Source organism: Astatotilapia calliptera, chromosome 3 (genome assembly GCF_964374335.1).
Source record: "Astatotilapia calliptera chromosome 3, fAstCal68.1, whole genome shotgun sequence".
Classification (NCBI taxonomy): Eukaryota; Metazoa; Chordata; class Actinopteri; order Cichliformes; family Cichlidae; genus Astatotilapia; species Astatotilapia calliptera.
The window spans coordinates 13,987,402-14,015,295 of record NC_137424.1 but is presented as its reverse complement, the minus strand read 5'-3'; the positions used below and the strand labels follow the sequence as shown (position 1 = coordinate 14,015,295).

At 43.2% G+C, this 27,894-nt stretch overlaps 1 protein-coding gene across 5 annotated transcripts; it reads left to right on the top strand.

The window, feature by feature from the left end:
* Positions 1-723: 723 nt before the first annotated feature.
* On the top strand, positions 724-27,894 carry mtm1 (myotubularin 1). Of its 5 annotated transcripts, none has more exons than XM_026160900.2 (16): positions 724-857; positions 8,447-8,522; positions 9,244-9,316; positions 9,396-9,490; positions 12,241-12,351; positions 12,556-12,657; positions 13,453-13,536; positions 13,776-13,925; positions 17,256-17,441; positions 19,770-19,952; positions 20,055-20,210; positions 20,338-20,385; positions 20,547-20,639; positions 22,246-22,359; positions 23,406-23,582; positions 24,137-27,894. In XM_026160900.2, the coding sequence occupies exons 2-16, from the start codon at positions 8,472-8,474 to the stop codon at positions 24,329-24,331; spliced, it is 1,818 nt and encodes a 605-aa protein (XP_026016685.1). In that variant the 5' UTR covers positions 724-857; positions 8,447-8,471; the 3' UTR covers positions 24,332-27,894. The 5 variants fall into 5 exon arrangements, with proteins under 5 accessions (XP_026016685.1, XP_026016686.1, XP_026016682.1 ...); XM_026160901.2 differs by lacking the exon at positions 724-857 and adding an exon at positions 1,271-1,404 and having other exon boundaries at positions 24,140-27,894; XM_026160897.2 differs by lacking the exon at positions 724-857 and adding an exon at positions 1,271-1,404.

Genomic DNA, 27,894 nt, shown 5'->3' with positions numbered 1-27,894 from the left:
TAACATGATGCTGGCAGTGGCTGCTTTTTATGGTTTTTCTCTTGGGCAATACAGAAGCTCAGAGGTAGCCTGCAAGTTTTCAACTTACTGGGCCTGTACAGGCTGAAACCTGCACACCACTCCTCTTATCCTTCTACACAGTTTATCAAATACAGTATCTGTTATGCAGATCAAGTCCACTTGCTATAGTTAATCAAAAACCGAATACTCCAATTCCAAATACTTCTAAAGTTCGCACCACACACTCCTGACAAAGGAATCAAACTCAGCATGATACACAGGAGAGACGAGACTATCAAAATAAAACAGGAAACAACACACACTGAGACCTGAATTCCAAAAGACTGAACCACAAAACCACAATAACCTCAAAAACTGGGCCAAAAACCCAGGACCAAGATGGTTTTCCATCATTTATATTCACTCATAGTGGGCAAGTTTGCCTCAAATTTTTTTAAATCCCAGTAAATAAAAGTAACTTTTCTTTAACTTTAATTATAGTCAATAGAACTTTTAGCTCTTTTTAAGTCATAGCTAAAATTTCAAGGATGATTTATGGTTAAAAAGCTTAAGATAAGATCCCGTGTGGCAGTTACCATGGACTGTGGAGTATTTGAGTTTTTGAAAGTAAACAGTGAATCCTGCCGTTTCTTTTTCTGCATATACAGGATTGGCTGGCTAAGCTGGAGAAGCAGGTTGGAGGCGTGCCCAGCCCGACTGAAGCAGCAATGTGACCGTTGCTGCTCATGACTAGTACTCACCTTGCAGGATCCAAGTCCAGTGTGTGGCTTCTCTGAGACAGGAGTAATTAATACATGTTTTACTAAACTGGCATATACAAGGAGACTGCTAATCACGTGCGTACTATTGCCAAAATGAATTAACACATCTAATTAATTGTATATACACTGTGATAATTTACAAGAACTGAACCATTTTCTTAACAGCTTATTTAACTCAGGGACAATCGCTCAACGTTAAGAACCACTGTGTCTCTATTAAAGGGAGGAGATGGGAGCTGAAATGGCTGATTCATACCGGAAAAATTGGTAAAATAAATAAGCGATAATGTGAAATAGAGCTAATCTAGTAGAGTCCAAGAAAACAAAGCAAAGAATTAGACATCAGCACAATAGTTAGCTTATAACGTTTAAAACTAACTGATTTCAGCTGGAGGAACCATATCTACGTTAGTATAAAACATGTATGTACATGTCAACATAAAAAACAGGCGTGTAGGCCAAGCCGTCCGAAAACTACATTTCCCTCGAGCCTTTGCGAGCTGTAGTTTGACAACCAGCCAATCCGTGCCATGACAGGCCGGCACGTGACCTAGAGTGAGTTCCTGTTGTAGCTTGAGGGAAACAGGCCGACTTTCAGCCACGGGAGAATCGCAATTTGCGGGTAAGTCGAGACATCTGGCCGGAACGAGGTCACCTGAGTATATATGAAGTGTTATTCGGAGGGCGTTGTCGCAGGTTTCCGCGCTCTGTTAATCAGGAACGCGTGAATCTCGGGGGGAACGAGCTGTCTTCCCGTGTAGGCCTGCTCTATTTCCTGGTGCACATCTGTGTCTGTTGGAATGGCTGAGTTAAAAAAGTTCATTTAAGGCGTTTCGGCGTAGCTTTGTCTGTTTCTCACTCCGCTTCCTGCAGTGCTCAGATTTTTCCATGAACGCTTCCCAGTTGTGGCGCTGAATTGTAAAAAGACTGGAAGCCACACTTTGCCTGTGCTGGGAATATTTGAGCTGGTTTCGGGCACCGAAAGCGGCTCCTTGTGTGTTGTTCTGTTTCACAGCAGCTGACCAAGGCAGGAGTGAAAGCAGGTTTATTAACCCGTTATTACGCGACAATGCTGCTTCATGTCGCCCTGCTCCCACATAAAACAAAATACTTGCAGATGCAGACTGCTTTTACTAAGTAAAATGTTTCTGTTGGTTATGTTAATCATCATTAGTTGCCGAGTTTCTAAAAAGTCAGAAGCAGCTTCAGTGTTGACCACGTTCAGGCACGTCACGCGTGGAATTAACAGCTTTGTGCACAGAAATCATTGGAGGAGAAACATGGCTGTAGATCTAAACGAGCAGCCATATTTAGACAGAGAAACTTTGCTGTTGTGACTGTGGGCTCGACCTACTGCGCCGGCCTGTTTAGAGGGATCACTGCCCACATCAGCGAGTCGTTTAGGTTATTAAAATCTTAAAAACAACAATATCGTCATGTTTTGTTTTATAAAGTGTCCTTTCTTTTGTTCTTTAAAGGGATATGAAACACTAAATGCATAAGTTTACACCCTTGAGCTCTGCTCTCAAAAACCGACACAGATATAACCATCAGTGTAGCTGGAAATAAGAAGTAAGTGCTTCAAGTTTTAAAAGCATATTTAGCGCCATCTTCTGTCTGTGCGGATCCTTAAGTCACCGGTTGGTTGGTTTCCATCAGCAGACCAAAAGGTTGCATCTGTTCATCTGGATGTTTTCAGCGGGAGAAACGTTTCGTCCTTCTTCAGTCTCAGCTGACTGCAGGTTTCCAACCTTATAAACAGGACATTTGCACAGTGACTGAAACCAGCCCACTGAAGGAACAATGGGCTGTTCATTGAATATGCAAATTGTCACAACCATTGATCAACAACCACTGATCAAACATTTCTCCCAGTGCTAACGTCCAGATGAACAGATTTACTTACCTTGGTGACTGAGCGTGCACTTAGATCTAGACTTACATTAGCTTATGTTAGCTAACTTGTAATAGACCCAATAGCTCAGGGGATTTAAGAAGCCTGAAACTAAAAATCAGTTCAAGGAGAGCTTTTGTTCTTCCCCGGGCAGCAACAACGAGTTTTATGTTAAAACCAAGGCTACACTGTCCACCTTTACTGTCTGTCTCTTGAGCAGGGGTTCCTCGTTGTTTGGCTAGCTGCACTGACACGCTGTTAGCCGTAATGTTCAGGTTTATAAATGAGGACAGTGTGGAGGAGAAGATGCTGTCTGAGTCACCAGACCCACAAGCTGCAGTCTGACACTCGAGTTTTTCCATGATAGGCCGGATGCAGCGGTCATCCACCTGTCACCTGAGTCAAACAGGCTCCTCTCTGTTCTCATTTATTCAACCAACCAGCCAACAGGTGGATTTCCTGCTGTCAGTGCAGCCAGCCGAACAACGACGAGCGAATCACTGCTAAAGAGACACAGAGTGAACGTGAACAGCATATATGTGGTTATAACAAATCATCCCAGTGAAGACGGAGCTCCACATGTTTCTAAAACAGACTTTAAGCTGTTATTTGTTAAATCCAGCTAACAAACAGTGCTATACCTGCATCAGGCTGTGAGAGCACGGCTCCATTGTGTCAGTTAGCCTCTGCATTTAGTGTTTAATGTCTCCTTTACAAGTGTTTCAATTACACAGGTGTTGATCCTAAAGGACGCAGCAGAGTTTATTATTACACTGCAAAAACTCTCAGTACACAGAGATTTAGGAACTAAAGGGATTGTTTGTGGTTACAACTTTAAATATTGTTCATTGTCTTAATATTAGAATCATTAACACCTTAAATATGGTGCTGTTTAGTGTGTGACTGGGAAGATTCACACCCAAAATACCGACTTACCGGCTGTCGAATCAAAGACGGACTAACCTAATATGAAATGAATGAGTAGTGTTAACACTTTCAGTCCTATGCAGAGTATTTCACATGTATTGCTATAAAACACTTGAAACATATCGTACCACAGCAGCTATTCTCATTTTCTCAAACCTACTGATGACACACTATATTTTTTCATAGGTTTTTACTTGTTACTCCACCCTGCTGTCCTGGCGTTTCACAAAATGAGGAAGCATTCACTGCTGCTGGTTTCATGTACATTTGAGTCAGAATGTTTTCGAGTCCACTTACTGTTTTGCTTTAAAACCTGGTTTAGAATGGTTTGAACACTTTGTGGTTTATTTAGTGAAGATTAAGTGTAAGTGAAACATGACTTTTCAGTTGCTGCGTCTGTGAAACGTCCTGAAAAAGTCCTAAAGGTTCTGGTATGTCCAGGAGCGCCGTGGCAGAGATCACAGACATTCCTGTATTGTTGCTGCACTTAGGCAGTGCACAGTGAAGGACCTTGTTTAGCCCTTTCATCAAACTCCATTTCACAGTCTGAGAGCAAGAGGGAAATTGTTCATTGTTTTGATGAGCTGGGCTGTTTTTGGCAGAGCTCCGAGCATCAGGGCCTGCTCACTGCTCGTTAATACCAGGCAAAGCTGGGCTTGGTGGTGGCATCATCACGCTGTGAGGCTGCACACAGCAGAAAGGAGGAAGAGCATCCACAAACACACAGAGAGGAAGAATAGCTCAGCGGTGCTGAGACTCGAGTCCGCGGCACGATTTCATCTCGTCAAATAAAACAGCAACACTGAGTCCTGAGGACAAGTCTCTGTCTGTGCTAAAGTGCCCAAACTGATAGTTTCACAAAACAAACAAACAACCCTGGACACACAGATGATGATGAGTTTAGTTACATTCTGTCTCTGTAACACAGCTGTCAGTGACTCAGTGTAACAGAGAAGGTGGCGTGTCTCTAATAGTGGGGTTTAAGATTTTAACTTCAAGTCTTGTTGTTTTCTTTGAACGCATTTGTTGAAACTTATTCACATGATTGTTTTTTGAAGTCGCTGGATTAAGAAGGGAGAGTTTCTTTACTATCTTGATTCACAATCAGTGTTATTACATTTTTCATTTTGACTTTTGGTTTTGAGTTGAATTTGGTCTCAGTTGGTTTCCTGAGTCGATTTTCGGTTCAGTTTTTATCTAAAAAGAGAAAAGAAAGAAGTCTCGGTGCTAGTTTTAGTCTTTCGGGCATGATTGTATCTAGTTTGAGGTTTTTCTTTAGTTTCAGTTGTAGTAAGGATAATAACCCTGCTCTCGACACACGCTCGTTATCAAATTAAGGCTGCTCGTCACTCAGTTCAATTCAGTTCAGTTGTAATTATCTGGCACCAAATCACAACAACAACGTGCTCAAGGCACTTTATATTGTAGAGTAAAGACAATAATAGAGACAATTCCAACAATTAAATGACCCCCGGTGAGCACAGGAAGGAACCTCCAGCAGGACCAGTCTGCAACCAGTGAGGGTTGAGGGGAGGGAGCTGGGACAAAAGAGACACTTATGGTCCCAGTCTGCCCACTGCATCAGTCTCTTTGCCTGCCGGTGCAGACTCACAGTCAGTTGTATTTAAACCTGCTGTTAAGGTGCCATTACATCATTTGTATGTGACTCAAACACATAAAACACATATGTCAGACTCAAGATAAAGGAAAGAGCCAGAGGAGTACAAGAGGAAACAGTCTGTGAGGTCGTAATCATGCTAAGACTAGAGCTCCTCAACTAGACGACACCAGTTATTTATATCTTATGCTAGTTTGCTGTAATCGTTATTTATATCATAAGTCTTGCACATAGTTTTAATGGCTGTACTGCATATTATCAGTCTGGGTGTTAAACTAAGCCTCACAGCGGTGCGATGTCACTGTTTCCACCTACATTAATGCACGTTGTTGCATCCTTGGATGCAGCATCCTTGAGTCTTGCAGGTCTGACGCTTGCAACCATTCGATGACGCCTGACAGCAAAAAGGTGGTTTTGATGTACTCGAGGTCAAATTTATATATGTAGCACATTTAAAACAACAAAGTTGCTGTACACTGAAATGATGTAGTTCTAAAAAGTCTGCACAAAAAAATTCAGAAAAATGTAACACAATACTTAACATTAACATAAAAAAGTAGAAAAAAACAATTTAAAAATTTATTTTGGACAAAATGCAACCGTCTATGATGATGTCACAGCGAGAGAATAAGTGTTTTAATAAAGATTTACATGTGTGCAGTGTCTGAGCTGTGCAGCTGTGGCGTGGTATTGATTCTGTAGATCTGGTGCTGTAGATGCAGGAGCTCGATCACCTCTGTTTTAATCTGGTTTCAGGATTACTTAAGAGCATCTGGTTAGATGACCTCAGACCGCGGTGATGTGTGCATGCTTTCTAACGCCTGTTAAGAGGCGAGCTGCCACATTCTGGACTAAAGATAAAGATAACTGTTCAACACCAAAGTTAAAGTAGCCCAGGCGGCAAGTGCTAGAAGCATGAAGAACTTTATTTTCAGTTCCTTCTGTTACTTCTTTAGTGACTCTGAGTTGATAAAAACAAACTGTCGTGATGACTGTTATTTGTTGGTCCATTTTAAGAAACCTGTTAAAAGTCACGCCCAGATTTTTTTACAGCAACATGACTGTAACGAGCCAAAAGACTCACAAGAGTCATATTTACCAAAGCGTATGAAATCGGTCCTTCTTTCATTAAAATGTAGGAAATTTATCCTCATCCAGGACTTAAAGTCACTAAGACAATTTCAGCTGAATGGGCATAAACACCTGGATGTCACGGCAAAGAAAGCCGATCTTTTCTAAAGATAGAAATTAGAGGCAACACATACAGTGAAAAGAGGAGTGGGCCCAGAATGGACCCTTGAGGTACTCCACAAGTGAGCGATGCTCCCACCTGTACAAAACAACTTGTGTTTGTCAGGTCTGATTCAAACCAGGTCAGAACTGTGCCTCTAATCCAGTTTCGTGTAGAGCTGAGGTAGAAGGACCCTGTGGTCCACAGTGTCAGAGGAGGATGTAGAAGCAGCGACTTTAGAGTTCACTTTCTTTGTTTCTGTGTTTGCAGACGATCAGTCGGATTTGACTCATTTAACAACTGAAGTTTTACTTTAGGGGAAACTTGAAATAGATTTCTTTAACAGAGGTGATAAATAATGCTCACATTTTAAATGCTGCATGTGATGCATTTATATGATTCTAGTTCTGATTTAGGCAACTGACAGACTTCAAACCTGTGAACCAGCCTATAAGTAATTTATACTTATGTAATTACAAGTATTTTACTTGTGTTTAATTCATTTCACACTATTGTTAAATAATAAAATCTTCCCTTGTGTGTTGTCATGCAGTGCAGTGGATAGATGGTATCTTTGCTCACGCTTTTGTTTGGCGTCCCAGAAATGTGCAACTTGTGTAGCTACCAGTCCAATGCGACTGAACACGGCACTGAGAGAAATGTTGGTAGAGAGGCTCAGTTACTTTAATCAGCTGCTTAAATCTGACATTTTTACTGTGCTCTCTGGCGTCATGTCTTCCTGCCTTTGTGGAAACATGTTTTTGACGCAGGCTGATTGTTTGTTGGACGTAAGTGACGTAGCTCTGCAGTGCAAAGAGTTTAACAAAATGTTTTTTCTAACATTTAGATTGGATCAGTGAGTGACCTGATAACAGGAAGTGCTGCTGAGTGACAAGACCCAGCAATTCAGCTAATGCACTTTAGCTTACTGCTTTGTAAATGGTACATGGACTGGTTCTTATATGGTGCTTTCTTACTCTGAGCACTCAAAGCGCTTTACACAACCATGTTTTCTGTGCTCTCTATCTTTCCATCTAACGCTCACACATTCCTACTCTGATGGATGCATCCGAGAGCACCTGGGGGTTAGAAACTCGCCCGAGGAAATGGAGCAGGGGTTGAACCACCAACCTTCCAGTTCATAGGTGACCTGCTCTCCATCCTAAGCTACAGGCCTGTCTCTTAAACAACATATTATACAGGATATCACCTGAACATTAACATTTTAGTAGTCAGTGTTTACCCAATAGGTTCACTGTAATCTAGAATGCTCTCCCCATACAGTTAGGCTAAGCTTTTGGATTATGCTAAGTAGGGCTGCAGCTATCGACTGTTTTAATGAGTTATTTAAATTTTCCTTATTAATGAGCAATAATAAATACTCAAAGTAAAGGCTGGTGTTTAAAAACAAACTGGGATTGGCTTCTATTTTAGAAATTGCAACGTTTGTTTCATCAAACATTTTATTTTTTTTATAAATGCAAAAATATAGAAATAATCTCAAGTAGATTCAAAGCCAAATAAAAGACAGGTGCTCTGTCTTCTTGGACAGTCTGTTTCTAGTCGCTCGCGTTGGCGTTTCCATGGTAACAGTGGCGCCACAGAGCCTTGTGTGAAAGCAAAGAATCTGTGTTGAACCATCTCAGCCCTTCAGTGTTTGGTTTGTCCTTCACTTCACCTGCTGCCCGGTCGTGGCAGACTGCTGACCCTCTGCTGCAGATGTCTTTGCGTTTGGAGCGTTCGTCCTTTCCACTGTCACCAAGTCGAGTCTTTACCGTCCAATTACAAGTCCTGAGACGATCGTTGTTGTAAATTGGTGTTAGAAAAACAACATTTCATTTTATTGAACAGTTATTAGGATATATCAATTTTACTGCAGGAGCAGTATTTGTGAAAGTCCTGTTCAGGTCCTGGAGCTGTGATCAAGGTTGCTAGCATCTCATATTTTGGCATCATGAACAGAGAGCCCTCACAGTCCTGTCTCTCTTCCTCAGCCTGTGGAAACTCCCTCCCTCAGCAATGGCTTCACCTGTTTCAGTGTACAACATCTTAGAGTCACACACGCCCCCTGTAAGTATGCGTTTGTGTGTCTGTGTTGTGCATTTGATTGTGTCAAAGGCGCTTCTTAAAAGATGTCGAGTTCAGTGTGACACAGAAGAAGCCAAATCTCTGTTCCTGCTTTCTTTTTTTCTGAGCTTCTATTACTGTGATAACTAACTGCCAGTTAGACGAATAACACATTTAACTGTAACTACCGCTGAAAAGTTTTAGAACAATTATTCCAGTTATTTGGTACAATTGAAGTCATTCAAGTCACATGAACAGTTTAAGATGGTACAAAGGTTAAAAAAGGTAAGTTTACACAAACAGACTGATACAAAAGGTCTTTCTCAGGGACAACATGGGCTAACAGTTTAAAGCTGCTCTGCAGCTGTGCAGAAGCTGCTGCTGCTCCTACAGCTCCAGCCCCCTCTGTCTGCAGTAAGCAGTGCTGGACACACTGTGGTACCAAAGCCTCGTCAGCATCAGCTGAACATTGTTGTACTGCAGGAAGTAGAGTGATGGTGCAAACATGGCGAGAAAATCTGTGAAAAATCTGAAACGATCAAAAACGTTTCACAATATTGTCAAACAGTGTTTGTATTTAAACAATGAGCAAACTTACAAACTCATCAGGTGATTGACTGAATGTTAATAAATGAGGGCGGGGCTAAATTGCAATAAAAGCTAAAAATCTTTTGTTATTTTAAACATTGCATACAGTCATGTATGTTGATATTGGTGTTTGCAGACCCGCAAAGAGTCTCTGAAGATGGAATTGTTATCTGACGTGTCCCTGCTGCCTGGAGAGGAAAGGATTACTGGTGAGTCCTGTGCAGCTGATGAATAAGACTGTTTGCTCCACAAGTTTCTCATATTCTGACTCTTCTCCTGTCTTTCCAGATAAAGACATAATCTACATCTGTCCGTTCAGTGGAGCCGTGAAAGGCAAAGTGTTGATCACCAACTTCAGACTTTACTTCAAGAGCTCAGATGCTGTAAGTGTGTGTGTGTGTGTGTGTGTGTGTGTGTGTGTGTGTGTGTGTGTGTGTGTGTGTGTGTGTGTGTGTGTGTGTGTGTGTGACAACTCATTTAGATTAGACACCGTATCTAACACCATCGCTGTGAAGCATCGCTGAGTTTTTTCTGCGTTTTCTTGTTATTGCACTTTTGCTTTGTTCAGCTGTTACAGACTAAGTTTAGCATTTACCACATTTATTTATAAGCACCTTAAAAAAACAGGGTTCACAAAGTGCTGCACACATACAAAGAGCATAAAGAGAAGAGGCAGCTTTGGAGCAGCTACAGTGAAGCACGGTCACGGGCCAGCAGGAGGTTTAAAAACACATAAAAGAAGTTTAAAAAGGATCAAAGGTGGAGTGAAATGAAAATGGGCTGATGAGCTCAGACTTTTTGTTCCAGTTAAAAGATGCGCTGCAGCTTTTGGAAACTACCTGCAGACGTGCCACTAACTCCATCATAAAGTGTGTGGCTGTAATCCAGCCTGGATGTAACAAAGCTGTGGTTACTGCCTGAAAAAGCTGCTTTGATAAAAGGCTTTATTTTGGCGGGCCGCCTTAAATGGAAAAAAAAAGCAGCAGCTGTGACGTTGCTTTCAAGTTTAACGTCTGCATCCGTTTTCACTGTGATGACATAGGGAGCCAACATCATACCCAGCCATCACTTCTGTGTTTGTCTTATTAAAATGTAAAACGTTCAAAAGGCTGGATAAGAGCGCCACAGTCTGTCGACGGTGCGGCACGAGGAAGCCTCATGAGCCTGGCAACACGCCGGGCGGCTCATGACGTCACCCTGATGGGACAGGAGCTAAGATGAAGGCTGCACAACAACCGCTGATATCTGCGTTTGAGCTGCCTTTGCTGCCCAGTCTGATGCAGACGTGAGGCCACGATTGGACATCCTGTCGCGCACACTTCAGTGACAATATTGTCCAAGCATGTATGAGCAGCAAAGTCTAAAGTTATGGCTGAGCTGTCCCGGGCGCTTCTGTAGCCATGACTACAGGAGGGCGGACCTCCAGGGCAACGGGAAGCCATGTGACCGCGACCGCTCCTTACATCACAGTGTGAGATACGTGAGATACGCCCGACGTCGCACCTTAATTTGTTTTTATATAAATGCTTGGAATGAGTCTTGAGTTGAATGTTATTTAATGGGCAAAAATACTTATTTGAGTTTTGATTTTGGGACCAGTGTGGATGCTTTTTGTGGACGCTGTGAGTCGTTTTGCTAGTTTTACATGGTGAATTTGAATGTGTGACATGTTACCAGGTAAATATAGGCATTATTGTGTGTTGTTCTCGAGTCTATATTTATAACACGAGTGTCCGTTGCTAATTTTGTAATTGTGTGTTTACAGTAAATGTGTTTATTTTCCAGTTATCGTTGTTTCTCCTGCTGAGCCAGTTTAGCGTCACGCTGGAGCCTCTCCCAGCTGTCGAGTAAAACACCAAATTGACACTGAGTGATAATAAAGATGAGAGAGAGTTAATAGCTTTACAATAAGAGTCACTGGACTCATCACTGTCCTCGGTGAGTCCAGTGACCGTTATGTCGTCTGCAAACTTTAAGTTTTAACAGTGAAGTTATTTGTGTAGAAGGGCAGACGGTCGAGGACTGAGGGGTGCTAGTGATTTAGATGTGATTCTCCCCAGACTTCAACTTTCTGTCCGTCAAAAGTTTGTGAGGATATAACAGATGAAGCTGAAACAGGGAGCGGAGTACTTTAGGGATGAAGCGCAGTTCTATGTCGACAGCATTGTCCCCGACCTGTCTGCACACAGCCTACAGGTGGTGTCCTGCAGGTATCACAGAGGGCTTCTTGGTTACTGGAGTGATTGTTGAATGTCTGAAACAGGAAGGAGCCAATGATGAAGATCAGTGTGTAGACGGGGCCCATGATCTGGGAGTGTCCTTAGAGTAGATGGGTGAGAGTGTGGCAGGCGGAGGTGGTGAGGCAGCAACACTGTCTGCTAATCATCAGCATGAATGTTAGTAATCAACACTGTGAAAAACTACTTTATCCTTGGAGAAGATAAAGTCTTGAAGCTTACAGAGATCATATGAAACTCACAGCATTAGTACCAGGAACCGTTCTGTGGTGGACAGAAAACTGAACAATTCCTGCGACACCGTTAAACGATGTATGACTTCCTGCTCACGCCGTCACATCTCAGATTATTATAAAGTCCAGTTTTACAGAACAAGTCATTTATAATAAATGAGCTGTTGGCACAGCATGCATTATTCACCATTAATTTAGCAGAGCAGGCCGTCAGGGCAGGTATCATGTTTGGTGACACGATCACTCATCACACACGATCACACTTTTATGGTAAGACTGGAAAAACTGCGAGGCATGAATAAGATCAAAGTACTTGATACAATAAATCAGCCGAGTGGGTGACGTGTGAAGTGGGATCGTTACATTTGCATTTCCGTGGTCATACCTGAGGCGGAGCATTTTTTACCTCTGCTAAAGGCTCGTACCTGGAGCTTGTTTTCAGGATCCTAAAATGTTCATCAGTTTGACTGGGTGCCAGTGTTTCTCTGTGCCAGTGTTTCACTGCCTTCACGGGGACGAGCTGGGTGGGTCCTAAAGTTTATTCCACTGCATGCTCTTAAATAAGAGCTGTGTGTGTGTCGTGCATTGTTTTTAATACACGCTGGACCTTGCGTAACAGAACAGCTTCCTGTTGCTGAGGTCACATGATACTTTGTGTTGCAGGATGTGACGGTGACGCTGGACGTTCCATTGGGTGCCATCAGTCGAGTGGAGAAGATGGGTGGGGCGTCAAGCAGAGGAGAAAACTCCTACGGCCTGGATATTACTTGCAAGGTGTGTGTTTAATGTTCAGAAGTCATTTGCTTTTTTACAGTTACTGGATTTTTATTTAAAAAGAACAAAGTCTCATCTCTGCCATCGCATACATGTGCTGGTAGCTTAAACTGTCACAGCAACACTTTCTTTTAGTTGTGTCTGTTTTGCAGGTCTTACATGTTGTGTGTTGACAGTGAAGTGTTTGATCTGTTCTGTCACCAGGACATGAGGAATTTGAGGTTTGCCCTGAAGCAGGAAGGCCACAGCAGAAGAGATATTTTTGAGGTTCTCTTCAGATACGCCTTTCCTCTGTCACACGGTCTGGTAAGAAACCTTCTAACGTCTGCTGCTGCTTTACTTGGTATGTGGAAAAAGAAGAACACATTATTTTGACAGAGCCTAATAAACATTATGGGTTTTAAATAGAGCATATGGCTTCTGCTCACCCCAACCAATCACAGCAGATGGCCCCGCCCCTCCCTGAGCCTGTCGGAGGTTTCTTCCTGTTAAAAGGGAGTTTTTCCTTCCCACTGTCACCAAAGTCTTGCTCATAGGGGGTCATGTGATTGCTGGGTCTGCCTTACAGTATAAAGTGCCTTGAGGTGACTGTTGTTGTGATTTGGTGCTGTTTTTAAAAATGTTGTTCCAGCATTTCTGAGGCTCTATTTTCAAATTGCATCATCTAGTAAAACTACAGCAGGTTCTTCTTTGGCACAAACACTTACAGTGATGACGGCTTTAGGTCTGAGCTGATTTGGAGGCTGTTGGAAACCACAGTTTGTTAGGCGTCTGATAGCTTTTATACAAGCCTGTAATATTTCTTTTCACAGATATTAAAGCTTGAACGCGAAAAAAAAAGCAGAATTTTCGTTCAACTTTGAACTGACTTTTTATGTTTCTGGTAAAAACTAAACCAATAAAGCCCCTTCATTCGTTCTGCTAACTGCCTGCTGTCCAAACCAAGAGTATTATAACATCGATGGGGCTTAATATTGAAAAACGCTCCCTGCTCGTGTGCTTTACTGTTACAATGGCTGTTCTAATGCATGTGCTGCGGTTTCTATAAGGCCACTGTATACAGTAACGTCTGACATGTTTCTCTCTTTTGCTTCTGTCCAGCCTCTTTTTGCGTATTTGAGTCAAGAGAAGTATGCTGAGACTGGCTGGACCATCTACAAACCTGTAGAGGAGTTCAGACGGCAGGTAAGAAAGACAACGTGCGCAGTATCGGGGTCCCAGGACAAATGCTCAGGACAATAGGAATGGCAGTGTTTTCTATAAGGGCTGATAATCTGTTTTTATTGAACCACAGTAAGCGAACGCACCCTCAGAAGCCTTGATGTTAAAAACCTGATGACCTGTGAGGTCTGATGCTTCTGAACAGTCAGAGCTGAGTTTGAGTTTCAAAGAAATGAGTCAGTAATGATCATTATCTCTTCCAGGGTTTACCTAACAACAAGTGGCGTATATCATTCATCAATAAGAGCTATGATCTGTGTGACACCTACCCCACTGTGCTGGCCGTACCCTACAAGAGTAAAGAGGAGGACCTCCGAAAAGTGGCTGCCTTCCGGTCAAGAGGACGAATACCGGTGAGGGCAAGACTAAGCTGTCAAGTATAGGAAAGACTTTTTGAGTTAGACCAGCTCTTTGAACGCATACAGTGCTGTACTTCCTCATGGTGCTGTAGATACTGTTACACACTTGTACTGTGTTTCTGAACAGGATGAGCTGATTAGTTTAAGTTTGCATTTTAAAAACATTTGCATTGACAGTTGGTGTGTAAAATTACCAAAGCTAGTGTTAGGAGTCAAACTGGACTTGGTTCTTCACCGTGACAGGGCTGCTATCTGACATTCAGTCATAATGAAGCAGGCAGAAGACATGTATTCATGTGTGTTTCTCCTCTGTCGGCTTCCCTTCATTGGCTTCCTGTTAAATCCAGAATTCAAAACCCTGCTCCTCACATACAAGGTCTTAAATAATCAGGCCCCATCTTATCTTAATGACCTTGTAGTACCATATCACCCTATTAGAGCGCTCCGCTCTCGCTCTGCAGGCCTACTTTTTGTTCCTAGAGTATTTAAAAGTAGAATGGGAGGCAGAGCCTTCAGTTTTCAGGCCCCTCTTCTGTGGAACCAGCTCCCAGTTTGGATTCAGGAGACAGACACTATCTCTACTTTTAAGGCTTCAAACTTTCCTTTTTGCTAAAGCATATAGTTAGGGCTGGACCAGGTGACCCTGAATCCTCCCTTAGTTATGCTGCAATAGACGTAGACTGCCGGGGACTCCCATGATGCATGCAGTGTTTCTTTTTCCCTCACTCTGCATTTAATTATTAGTTATTCCTATGCTTTCACAGTCTGTCCTGTCCACGTCCTCCTTTTTTGTGGTCTTTCTGTTTTACTTCTTTTCTGCAGTGTCTGAAGCTTCTTAATCTTCCCTCTTGAACTTTGTTTCCAGACCACCGAACCTCAACCTGAGCTGTCCTTCTAATATACTCATTCCTAATCCTGTCCATTGTGGTCACTCCAAAGGCACCTGTAACTCCAGCTTGTCCTCCTGTCTTTTTTCTCTTTTATGTCACAGCAGGTCTCACTACCATCCTAAATCTTCACTTTCAGTTACGCTGCCATCTTTCGCTTCACTCTGACTGCATGCTAAAAGCTTTTTTGACCTTGAGGTGCAAGAAAATCCCAACAACAGCTGCTGTAGTTGGTGCTATATACAGTAAATTGAATTTGCCTGCACAGTTCATTGATGGTTGACCTCTGGTATTTAAACTTGTCGACCTTCACTAGCTCTTTTTCTTGCAGCTTCACTGTCACACCTCCCTGCTCCCACTACAAGTCACACTGTGGTCTGTAAATATCACAGTGTGTGGAACCTCCCGCCTCATCTGTCACCCCGTCTATTACCAAAGCTCTGCACATCACTATTGTTGTTTAATACTTGAATGAAAATACTTTGCAGAGCCTGATGCTGTGTTTCCAGCTTGGCTGTTACTGTAGCCTCCTGCAGCTGCTGCTCTATTGGGTTGAGATTAAGGGGCGAATCGTGTCACTAAAGAATAACCCACTTCTCTGGCTTTAGCAGTCTGCTTTTACTCATTATAAATTTGCACTGTGAAGTACTTTCCTATCATTTTTGCAGCATTTGGCTCAATCTGAGCAGAAAGTATAGCTGTGTACATCCCAGAATTCATCCTGCTACTCTTGTTAGCAGTCACATTATCAGTAATCACTGGTGGCCAGATTACACTGGCAGCTATAGATACCCACCACAGCATTGCTTAAGTGATGCGTGTTAGCTGATGGGCCTGACTATATTCAGTGGGGCCTGGCTATAACACGGTTCACTTTTTGCAGATTTTTTTGGGACAGTTTTGCATACTTTTTTTTTTTTCTTTTACTGCGTACTGTGTTCTGCATCCTGATTGGCTGTAGACCATTGTCACTCAATCTCCTCGGTGCCGTGTCTCCTGTACAGTCCAGAGTGAGTTCAGCTTGTCACATTTACATAAATCTTCGATCCTAGCAGTGTGACTCCGTGCTGTGCTGTATATCTGTAAGTTTTCTCCCCAACAAACACAACAATGTCCATGAAACATTTTGCAGCTGCGGTAGCATCCAGAAGGCAGAGAAAGATGCTAACCATCACACAGAAAGTTGAACTTCTGGACATGCTAAAGGAAGGTAGAATTATTGTATTTCCCGGATTATAAGGCGCATTAAGCGAAACAAAACAGTCAAACTTTACTCAACTCATTCGTCTTGCTTCCTCTGCTTCCGTACCAGTGATTCATTAATGATTCATTAATGTTGAATTCTCTGGCAGCTGCTCTATTCACTTGTTCTGGACCTGAAAACAGGGTTTGATCTTTGGTTTCATTCTTTAATACTGGACTTATGTTTCTACCAAGGTTTGAACTTTGAGAGTGTTAAAACAAATATTCATGCCTGTCTGAGAAAAGTCTATAAAGTGTATAATGAGGGGTTTTACAGCCTTAAAACATCTGTAATAATTGTAAAAAATAAAGTTGGCTACTTTGCAGATTTCACCTATCGCGGGTTGTTTTTAGAACGTAACTCCGGCGATAAACGAGGGACCGCTGTACTGTAATTTCTGCATTTTCTTGGTTGTCATTACTGACCTGTTTGAGAACTTCCATTGACTGACCATCCAATAACATTTAAAGGTTTAACCTGGTTTGCACACATTAGCTCCAGATTTGGTTCAGTTACAGTTTGATGCAGGAAGCAGAACCCAAGACAGCCAATACAGAAATGACCTGTTTGTTTTTGTACTGGAAGCTTGCAGGCTAAAAACATCCAGATGTGCAGTGGAAGTCCAGACGGGTATTTTGTGACATGCTGCAGATTCTAAACACAACTAGAGCTTGAAAAAACAAAGGGATTGTTTCAGACTGAACATAATGGGTTTGACGTGTTGACATAGTTTGTGGCTATTCAGATGTTTGAGGAGAAAAGCTTCTGGATTTCTTGAAGTTTCTTGAAGACGTTTCATCTGAGAAGCTTCTTCAGTTCTAGGGTCAAATGGTGGAGAGTCCCAGATTTTAAGCCCTGTGGGTGTGTCCCCAAGAGGGTCATGGACCCCCTATTGATCCTCTGCCTAATCCAACGAGCCAAGGTGTGAAAACAGGTGTAGGTCACAATCAGCCAAGGTTTCAGGTGAACCCATCGTGAAACCTGGCCCCACCCTATCATGTGACTTATTGAGGTCAAAGGGCCCAGGATGTGAGTGGACGTTAAGGCGTCTCAGAACTGGATTATAGATGGCAGACAGTCCAGATGCTTTTCTTCCCAAGCTCCTTAGACTTCAATGACCTGGTTGACTGAGAACCTTCACAGACAGATGTTCTTAACATTGACGCTGCATCATAAAGTGTTGTTCTGTCTTAGGTCCTGTCATGGATCCACAGAGAGAACCAAGCAGTGATCGCCCGCTGCAGTCAGCCTCTCGTTGGCATGTCTGGTAAAAGGAACAAGGACGATGAACGCTACCTGGAGCTGATTAGGGAGGCAAATGATACCACCAAGCTCACCATATACGACGCCCGTCCCAATGTCAACGCAGTTGCCAACAAGGTCAGAAGGAAAAGAAAACATCAGCACAATCCACGGGCATCATTTGCAACATTTATCTGTGAACTACTAATTTAATCAGAAATGAAACAGAAAAAACTTAAGACGGTACATCCAAAAACTATTCATAGCACTTCACCTGTGTACACCATATATACACTGCCAGTCAAAGGTTTGGACACACCTTCTCATTTAATAGTTTTTCTTTATTTTTACTACTTTCTACATTGTAGATACAAACTGAAGACGTCAAATATATGAAGCAAGATCTATGGGATTATGTAGTAAAGACAAAACTGATAAATATGTCTTATAATTTAGGTTCCAGCCTTTGCTTTGTTGGCAGCGCTGCAAACCCTCGGCCTTCTCTCAGTGAGCTTCATGCTGTCGTCACCTGACATGTTTCCCCTCACAGGTGAGCCTGTCAGGGCTCATTTGTGGAATTTCTTGCCTTCTTAATGAGGTTGGGACCATCAGGTGTGTTGTGCTTTGAATGTGTCCCTAAGTGCTGTCACCAAAACCATCAAGACCACGATGAGACTGTCTCACACGAGGACGCCCCAGGAAAGGAAGAGCAGGAGTCCCCTCTGCTGCTGAGGACACATTCATCCGAGTCACCAGCCTCAGAAATCACAAGTTAACAGCAGCTCAGATCAGAGCCCAGATAGATGCCACACAGAGCTCCAGTAGCAGACACATCTCTACATGTTCAGAGGAGACTGTGGGAATCAGGCCTTTATGGTCAAACAGCTGCTGAGAAACACAAGGAGTGGACATTAGACCAGAGGACATCTGTGCTTTGGTCTGATGAGTCCTGGCCTCCACAGTCACCTGACCTAAACCCAGTGGAGATGGTTTGGGATGAGATGGAGCTCAGAGTGAAGGCAAAGGACCAACAAGTGCTCAGCATCTCTGAACTCCTTCAAGACTGTTGGAAACCGTTTCAGGAGACGACCTCATGAAGCTCATGGAGAGAACGCCAAGAGTGAGCAAAGCAGGAATCAAAGCAAAGGCTGTTTGGAAGAACCTGAAATATCAAACATGTTCTGAGTTGTTTACTACATAATGTCATGTGTTCATTCATAGTTCTGATGGCTTCAGTGAGAATCTACAGTGTAAACATTCATGAAAATAAAGAGGAACCATTAAATGTGTGTCATACAGTTTGACTGGTTGCCTATGGCAGTAAGGTGATATATTTAAAAAGTGACACAGTACAAATAAGATTCAAACCACAACATAAAACAGAGAACTACTAATGCTGTCGTTAGCCTGGCTGCAGGCGCCGACACTCAGGTTTTCCTCGTTGAGTCATCACAGTCACATGTAGGATTTTCTAACTTGTTCTTTCTGACAGTTTTAGCAACAGAATCAGGGTCTGATGGTGGTGATGGGCGGATGCTTTGTTGTGCCAAAGACACTTGCTTTGAGCACTGGAGACTCTGTTATTATTCACATTATTGTGGATGCTGGAGCAGACGCTGTGAAGGTGGAGCAGTGGTGGAGAAATAGAGAAAGGTGGGCTGGGGGGATAAAAGTGGAGAAATCTCCATCTGCTGCATCTGTAACAAAAGACTCACAAAACAAACATCAGTTACAAGATTAAACAGAGGTCTGCAACAACAGACTGCCACAGGTGGACCCAGGAGACCTGGGCCAGTGCAGAGCTGCAGGGAGGAGGACCCCACACCACCACCTCACCTCTAGTCCTTCTGGTCCTGGGTGTGTCTGCCTCCCAGCGTCCTAGGTCCAAGGGCCTCAACACCAGTAAGCCATTCAGTCAGCAAACTCTCAAATACCTGAACCTGCAGCTGGATCTGCACAGAGGAGGTTGTAGCGAAGGCCTACACTGCACTGCTGACACGCTCACTTTTATGCTATTATGGCACACCAGCTCTGCTCTGCTCATATCTGTGAGTCCCACCTGCTCAGGTATTAGAAGAGGGATGAGCCCCTGTATGTATGATGCTGGGTGATCTGTGATATAGTGGGGCAAAAAAAACACTCAGCCAAAATGAAACAACAATAAAACATTTAAAAAACAACCAAACGTCCTATAAAACGCCATTTTTGTGGATACTTCCATCACACACTTAACCTTTGTCTACCTGAACCTGCTGCGACACAATGCTAATGAGTCTAATATAACCAGCGACAGGTTATTGGGATAATAAATATTTATTATGTTGGAGGATGATCCCTAAAAGAGTTAAAGAGCTCTGTCATCATTAGTCCCAAACATTAACAAAAGTCTCTTACCCAGTTAATTCCACTGATACTATTATACACATCTGTGTAGAGATGCATGCCCACTGTTTGTGCAATCCTCAGGCCACCGGAGGAGGCTACGAGGGTGATGAGTACCAAAACGCAGAGCTCATCTTCTTGGACATCCAGAATATCCACGTCATGAGGGAATCCCAGAAGAAACTCAAAGATATCGTCTACCCCAACGTGGAGGAATCCCACTGGCTGTCCAGCCTAGAGTCTACACACTGGTTGGAACATGTCAAGGTGAGAGGTTTCTACGTGCATTTGATAACTGCGCTCAGTCCATTTACATTACCTTGTTATAATAATGTATTTTTATTGCATTGTGCCAATCCTTGTACTCAGCTGGTGTTGTCAGGAGCCATCCAAGTTGCAGACAAAGTGTCCAGTGGGAACTCAGTAGTAGTTCACTGTAGTGACGGCTGGGACCGAACTGCACAGCTCACCTCTCTGGCTATGCTGATGCTGGACAGCCACTATCGCACTCTCAGAGGATTCCAGGTCAGTCGTCTCACCCTCGTGAACATGAGCTTAGACATTCACAGAGGATATGAGGAGCACAGCATTTCATCATGATGCCTGTTTGATATTTAAAAGTTGTGATTTTTTTCATCTGTGTCTTTTTTAGGTTTTGATTGAAAAGGAATGGATCAGCTTCGGCCACAAATTTGCCTCCGTAAGTTTTTCACCATCTAGTTTCTGAAATACATTCAATCGCATGAGTTAAGACGACTGATCAGGAGGAAACGTTTCTGATCTGTGTGTGTGTGTGTGTGTGTGTGTGTGTGTGTGTGTGTGTGTGTGTGTGTGTGTGTGTGTGTGTGTGTGTGTGTTCAGAGGATAGGACATGGTGACAAAAACCATGCCGATCAGGACCGATCACCCATCTTTGTTCAGTTCATCGACTGTGTGTGGCAGATGACTAAACAGGTACGTGCAGCGCTTCAGTCGTCTCACTGCGTGAATGTAGGAACGTAACAATGTTGCACTTTGTAGTTAAACAGCAGCTAGCAGTTTGTAGATGACCCCTCAACCCGACACCCTCTGTGGCTGGTTTCCTGTCACAGTCGTAGCAACACTGAGTTTGTCAACACAGGAGCAGGCTCCTGAATCAACATAGACTAAAGTAGGTAGGTACTCACGGAAGAGCAGAAGAAGCTTGAACAGAGATGCCACAGCTTCCTCTTCCAGCTCTTCTTTTGGCATAACAGGTCTTCCAAGCTAGTCAATAATCAAGTGTGACCGGGGTTTAACTTGGGGCCTCCTCCCAGTTGGACGTGCCAAAAATAGCTCAGTTAGGAGGAGCCAGGAGTCGGTGTAATCTTCTGCCTTTTTATTTAGAATCCTGGCTCTACCCAGAGCCCGACTGAGCTCCTAAACATATCGCTGAGAGAGATCCCAGATGCCCTCCGACGGGCATTTCAGGCACTCTTATCTGCCTCATTCATCATTCTCCTTCTCATCTCAGCCCCTACCCATCGTCTGTGGCCACTGACAAGAACGGGAGAGTAAATTCACTAAACGGACCTCTTCTCTTTCCACCACTGCAGACTGGTATCGAGTATCACCATTACTGCAGACCCAGCAGACACTTTGTTAAGCTACCACTCCCTACTTCTATCACTCATCTACTTTTGTCACTAATGAACAAGACCCACAAATACTTTAAAGCCTCCATTTAGGCCGGCATGCATTCCCTTCCTCACGTGGGCACGCCACTCATTTCCAACTCCCAGTCTGCATACTGGAGCTGGAGCTGTCACCCGATGAAGCTAGCGGCACCATATTTCCAATAATATAGAGCAGACCCCTGAACCCGACACCTCGTGAAGAGCCGATAACTTGAGAACAGAGCGTGTCAGTTAACTCTGTTCATGCTTAGTTTGAAACCGGAGCCCCAGGAGGCTCGTCTGCATCAGCAGCAGAGGCAGCATTTCTTGAAGACGTTTGGACAAAACAAATATTTCGGATGAATTTCATTACAGATTGTTGTATAGTTTAAATATGAATGAGAATAAACAAATAAACAAAGAGTGCAACAAACAGCATAACAGCTCGTTACAGAAGAAGAAGATTCAAAATGAATTTTGGCTTCGTTGAGCTAAAATCATCATCGATCGTCACTGAGAGCTCGTTCCTGTTGTAAGTTGAATGTTTGTCTGCCTCTCACGTCTCAGTGGGACTGTCTGTATAGATCAAACCAACAAAGGTGGTAAACAGCACTGTGAAACCCCACGTTCACCTCCTCGGCTGTTTGGCTGCTACGCTCTGGATTTCACTTTATTTCAGCACACTGTGAACTCTTCTCAGTCCAGCTGCACAGACCAACCAGCCGCCTGCTGGTTCAGGCACACGCTCCCCCACTCTGCTCTCTGGTTAGGCTCAAAAATACTCAAAATGCTGTTTGACTTCATGCATTTGACAAAAGAGAAGGAAACATCCCAACAAAAAGACAGGGACACTGCTAAATGTTTGTATGTTCACTAACGTCTCAGATTACTGACTCAGTCTTTGAATTGTAACTCTCACCTCTTAGTTCCCTACGGCCTTCGAGTTTAACGAGCATCTCCTGCTGACGATCCTGGATCACCTCTACAGCTGTCGCTTCGGGACCTTCCTGTACAACTGCGAGAGCGTACGAGACCAGCATGTAAGAACACCTGCACATATAACATGTACATGCATGCAAAATGTGAAAATTGTGTCCTTGTAATACAGAGTTTGGCCCAATGAGAGTTTTTACTGCCTCTCAGACTTTAAGGCTGACTGGATGCTGCCGTCAGTTTTGTCTTCAGCAGCTGAATCACATGTTTTGTTGTGTTCGGGTCAGGTGACTGACTTGGCTGTTGTAAAATACAGAATTTCTTTGCCTTGTGAAACTCTCGGGTGTCCTTTGAAGAATGCTTTGGCTCATTATCCGTTTCCATGGTGAAGCATCACCAATCAGGTTTTCAGTATTTGGCTGAATCCATCGTCCTGCTTCTGTCAGCATCCATGTCAGCCGTTAACAGCAGTGACTTGGGTCACCTTCCCAGCCATCACCATGTTTGCATTTAAAATCTAGAACTTTCCTTTTCCTGTTTTCCTCTTTCATTCATCCTACTGCAACTTTATTTTGGTTTCATTTCATTCAAAGATGTTTTCCCACAACTGACTCTTTTAGTTGTTTTCTGGCCTAATCCGGTCTTCTTGTTACATTGTACTGTGTTTATATTTATAAAGGTGCCTCCTAACTGTAGAGACTGTCAGTGATACACGTGTCAGCTCAGAAGTGTTCTTGACCTGGCTAGATGTTGTGAAATAGAGAGGTCCTGCAGTCTTTCACTGTCATCCATGGTCTTCCAGGATATACAGTGCTGTTCATTTAGTAGTAGTCCATGTCCAGGTCATGGATTTGGCAACTCCTCGAGGTTTTGCTGTCTGTCTGGAAGGTTAAGTTGAAAATAAGGAACTACGTATAAAAATGTCTGCAGTTCCTGCTGTTAATGTGATTAGAAATACTTTATTTACACTCAAAGTTGGGAAGTTAGTGTATTACAAAGCATGGAAATCAATGCAACAAAATAAACACAGTATTACAAAAGAAAATCCCTAAGAAAGTTAAAATTACACAGACAAAACTGTGTCACTGTCCACATACTTATGTTGTGTGCTTCAGCTGCAAATGTTTGACACTGAAACTCTTCTGTGGTGCAGGAGGTGAGGTCCAAGACGGTGTCTCTGTGGTCTCTGGTCAACAGCAAGGTGGATATGTATTTAAACCCCTTCTACACCCCAGAATCTGGCAGGGTTCTCTACCCTGTTGCCAGCATGCGCCACCTAGAGCTCTGGGTAGCGTACTACATCCGCTGGAACCCACGCATACGACAGCAGGTAGGACTGCTCTTGTGTTTGCTATAATATGCTGTAAGCTTGCCTGGATAAACATGTGGCCGGCTGCACAGGACTCCAAATACTGTATATCTGTTATTTGGATTCACTTGCCAGATAATGGATATCTGGATATATCAACCTCAGAACTCTGAGATCACAGCACAGAAACAGCTTTAGTTACAAATGATCGTCTTATGGCCTCTGACGGTGGACTCCCCTCTGTGTTAGACCCCAGCGCAGCGTTCGAGTCTCCTTCACACACTGAGGTTAATTATGGAGTTCCACAGGGTTCGGTGCTAGGACCACTTCTGTTTACAGCATCATCAGAAGGCATCGTTTACATTTACAGACAGAAAGACCTGACGAATGATTCTTTTATAAATGTGGTTCATTATAGAAACTCTGTAACTGACTTTATAGAAACTCTCCTGTTCTGAGAATCAATATTCAAAGCAAATGCTGCAATATGGAGTTTCCCGTGTACAACCTGTGACTTTGCATGCGTGTGCGTGCGTTTGTGCGTGTGCGTGCATGTGTGTGTCTGTGTGTTCCAGCAGCAGAGTCCAGTGGAGCAGCGCTACAAGGAGCTGCTGGCCCTCAGAGACGAATACTTGAAGAAGCTGGAGCAGCTGCAGCTGTCCGACTCGTCCACTTCCTCTCATCTGGCTAACAGCCCCACCCCCAACACCACCTCCTCCTCCACCTCCACCCCATCACAGCAATACACACACCTACAGACTCCTCTCTGAGGGCTGGTGACGCACTCGCGCATGCACAGATATCAGAAATACTTGCTAACTTGCACTTACACCTTCTTCAGTTTGATTTGTGTCTTGCACATGCAGGGAATTAATTAGTTTTGTGCAGCCCTAACTGTTGAACAACAGAAAATTGCGAATAGGTTTTAGATTTGATGGCGCTAGTGTTGTCTAACTCTAATACCACGTGATGGTGATTTATGCAATATGTCACAGTACAGCCTTGTCTCGAGACTTTTCTAAACACACTTTTCAGACAGTGAAGCCTTAAACACACTGAGCAGCTTTCAGTCCAAGGGCTCGAACACACACACACACACAGGACACACACCGTTGTGTTCATTCAGGCAGATGAGCAGAGCTGAAGTTCAGTTTTATCCTGTCGTGATTACACAAGAAATTTTACCTCAGGTCTTCTTAGGAGAGTTTAATGAGCTCCAGCCACACCCAGTTTACAGAGGTCAGCATGCAGGGCAAAATAAATGAATCAAGGTAAAGACAGGTTACAGGTTGCAGGCGTAGCCAAAGACTAAGCTGTCACGAGTCAAGGTCAGTTGAGCAAAATCAGGAGACTTCCTGTTTGTTCGATTCAGATTTAGCGTCAGAAATAAACTGATGTGCATTTGACAGAGAGACGTGAGAAAGCTGCTGTCTGTCAGCTGGCTCCTGCCTGCGTCACAGCTGTTTGTGTCCTGTACCAACAAACAACAACACTTTTTACACTTCCTGCTGCTGAGTTCTCTATCCTGAAGGCGTACGGTGATCCGAAGCGCAGCAGACGTAGAGTTCTCAAGGCGACGGCGGTTTAGTTTCCAGCTACATGTAAATATTGCGTCTTGTTTTGGGGCATTTGGGGTTTTTTAATAGCTAAGGAGGAAATCTGGAGCCACGTATGTTTGCCACTGCTATATGCTACATCACTGAAAGCAAATGTAGTTCTAGCCAATGACTTTGGTTGGAATTAATTAGCATTCAACACGTATGAATGCAACTTTGATACAGGATATATTTCAGGTGCTCGAGAGAGTAAAGGAAAGTCACGTGGTGCTGGCCTCTGATCCCGATCACTTCCTGTATTTAAACGTTTTCACTAAACACACAGAGTACAGTCCTGGCCCATCGTGGTCTCAGCGTGCTAACATGCTGGTCACCAACTCGAGAGCAGGGTGAGTGATCACCTGTGCCTTTGGACGCCTGTTTCACCGTTTTGTCATTTTTTGTTTTGGTTTCTTTTCTCCAGCAAAGATCAACTCATTCCAATTACATCGAATCATTAAAAAAAGGTTACTTTGCTCATCATGATCGTTTTTCGTTGTTTCAGGCGAGTTTAAAATTTCTACCTGGGATACGAATGAAAACTGTCCAAGCAGCATGTTCAGGTGCCGTCAGTGTCCAACTCGGACGTGTGGGAATGTTGGCAATGTTTTTCTTATTCACATCAACTGATTCTAACTATTTGATATGACGTCTTTATCACAGTTAACACAAACTGTGATGAATGGTAGTTTGTTACAATCGCAGTGACTCCTCCACTTTATTCCAATCATCCAACCGCGGTGACGCATCGATTCTGGAGCGCTGTCCTTCTTGTTGCCAGGAAAACGTAACACGTCAATCACGTTGTGTTACTTTGGCAGTGCCAGCTGTGGGGTTTGAAACCAGTCACTTCACTCAGCACTGGATGCAGATCTCAGCCTGGCAGTGTTGCATTGTGGGAGGGGAAACTGGTGGAAGTCTTTGAGAGGGATGCAGGAAGCAGAAGTAGATGACGCCTCGCGACGATACCTTTAGCAACATAGTCCTATAAGTTCTTTCCTACAAACAGTTACATTTAACAATCACAAACATATAAATGTTACTGTTATCAGGATTCTCACTACAGTGCTCATCCATCATCGATGAAATTATGGATTCATGGAAAAACTGACTGTGTTTTCTTCCACGTCACACAGACCCACAAACCCTGCACAGGTCATGTTCTCCTTTTTGTTTCTTTACGCTCTAAAGTCGATTGTCTGATGTCTTCAAAATTGGATTTTGTGCCCATTCTGCAGATTTCTGTTACGATCGTCTTTTTTAACACGCGTCGATTCATGTCCAGATTCTGCCTTGGATCACCTTCACCTCTACAGAGAGACTTTAGCTGCGCTGTATCTTATTTGAGATGCTTTTAGAGGCGAACAGGGTCTCTGCTAGTTAACCCTTCCTCGACTGACCAAGTTAACTTCCCCTCATGCTTAACCAGCTCATGTTGCAGCGTGTAAATTGTTTTCCTTGTTTGATTTTAAGGAATCTTTCAGCCATGCTTGGTAAACGATAAATGGGCTGATGCTGTTTTATTCTACCTGAGCTTTATACAACAACATGTTTATGCCAGTTTACTACAAAACAGGCTGATCATCAGTCCAACAAAGACTCACACAGTTTTATTCTAAAGTCTGCAAACCTCACTGACTCTTTGTGTTCAGCTAACTCTGCTGCTTTTGTGCTTTGACTTCATAGCCAACCTTTAGCTTGTCAGTGCAAAGCACTTTCCTGCATCAGCTTTATTTAGCCCCTCTGTTTCCCCAGCGTGTCCACAATATGGCAAAAAAATCAGAGTTACTGAAAGCACCTGGAGCGAATCGGTGATAAACCTTTAGAGTGTCCAGCCTGTAAATGCACATTGTGTGACAGCTGTAGGACACGGCGAGTTCTCACATCAGTTTCCTGTAATAAGCTTGGAGAACTTGTCTTGTGGTTTTACTGTTTTTCTAAAAGTAGCTCTAACGTAAGAAGGGAGAACATACAGCAACTGTCAGGATAAAAGAGAATAAACTACCTGCATGTGTGACAAATTCCAAAGTTGAACCTTTTCTGGAAAAGCGAGGCAGTGCAAGCTGATTGCTGTGTGCAAAGAGGTGCAACGTGACCCGAAGTATTTGGTGACCACGGAGGCAGAAAGAGACAGAAGTGTGTGTGTTGGGCTCTTGGTTGTATTTTGGGAAAAACAAATGAGAATCTATTTTTTTTTTTACTTTGTATAAGCACCATGATGTAATGTAATTACCTCAATCAAAACCTATTTTACTGTCTAAAGTTCTATTGTTGTAAAATACAAATATTTTATGTAGTGTAAAACCTTACAGTTTTATAAAAAGGAAAGTAATATTGGTTCAGAAATTGTTGGTATAAATTTTGGATTTCTGCTCCAGCGGTTCAAAGTGTTTGGTTTTATCTCTGAGGGCATTTTTTGCTTTGTATGTGCGAACCCAGGAGGAGGAGGAGGAGGAGGAGGAGCGGCGGCGTCAGCCCGTCAGCTCCGTGTGGATCCTTGACTCTGGTCTGTGAGACGTCCTCTGCCATTGTTCATTTCAGTTAGACGCTTTCATTTATGTAGGGGATTGTAGTTTGAGGGGCTTGTGTCATATTATAGCCAGCTTTGTAATGAATACACACAAAATGTGTACTAAACAAAAGGTGAAATCTGAAAACATTTCACGTGTTTCTTTTAATTGGTTTGTTGAAAGGCTCATTTTCTGTAAATAATTCTGATTAAATTAATTTAAAGTGTT

What these genes read in the sequence shown, in the direction of transcription:
- mtm1 (XM_026160900.2), top strand. Translation starts at nt 8,472, where the DNA reads ATGGCTTCACCTGTTTCAGTGTACAACATCTTAGAGTCACACACGCCC. An exon ending in GCCTGGATATTACTTGCAAG is followed by an intron (nt 12,352 to 12,555) that starts GTGTGTGTTTAA and finishes TTCTGTCACCAG; the next exon opens with GACATGAGGAATTTGAGGTT. An exon ending in GCACTCTCAGAGGATTCCAG is followed by an intron (nt 20,211 to 20,337) that starts GTCAGTCGTCTC and finishes TGTCTTTTTTAG; the next exon opens with GTTTTGATTGAAAAGGAATG.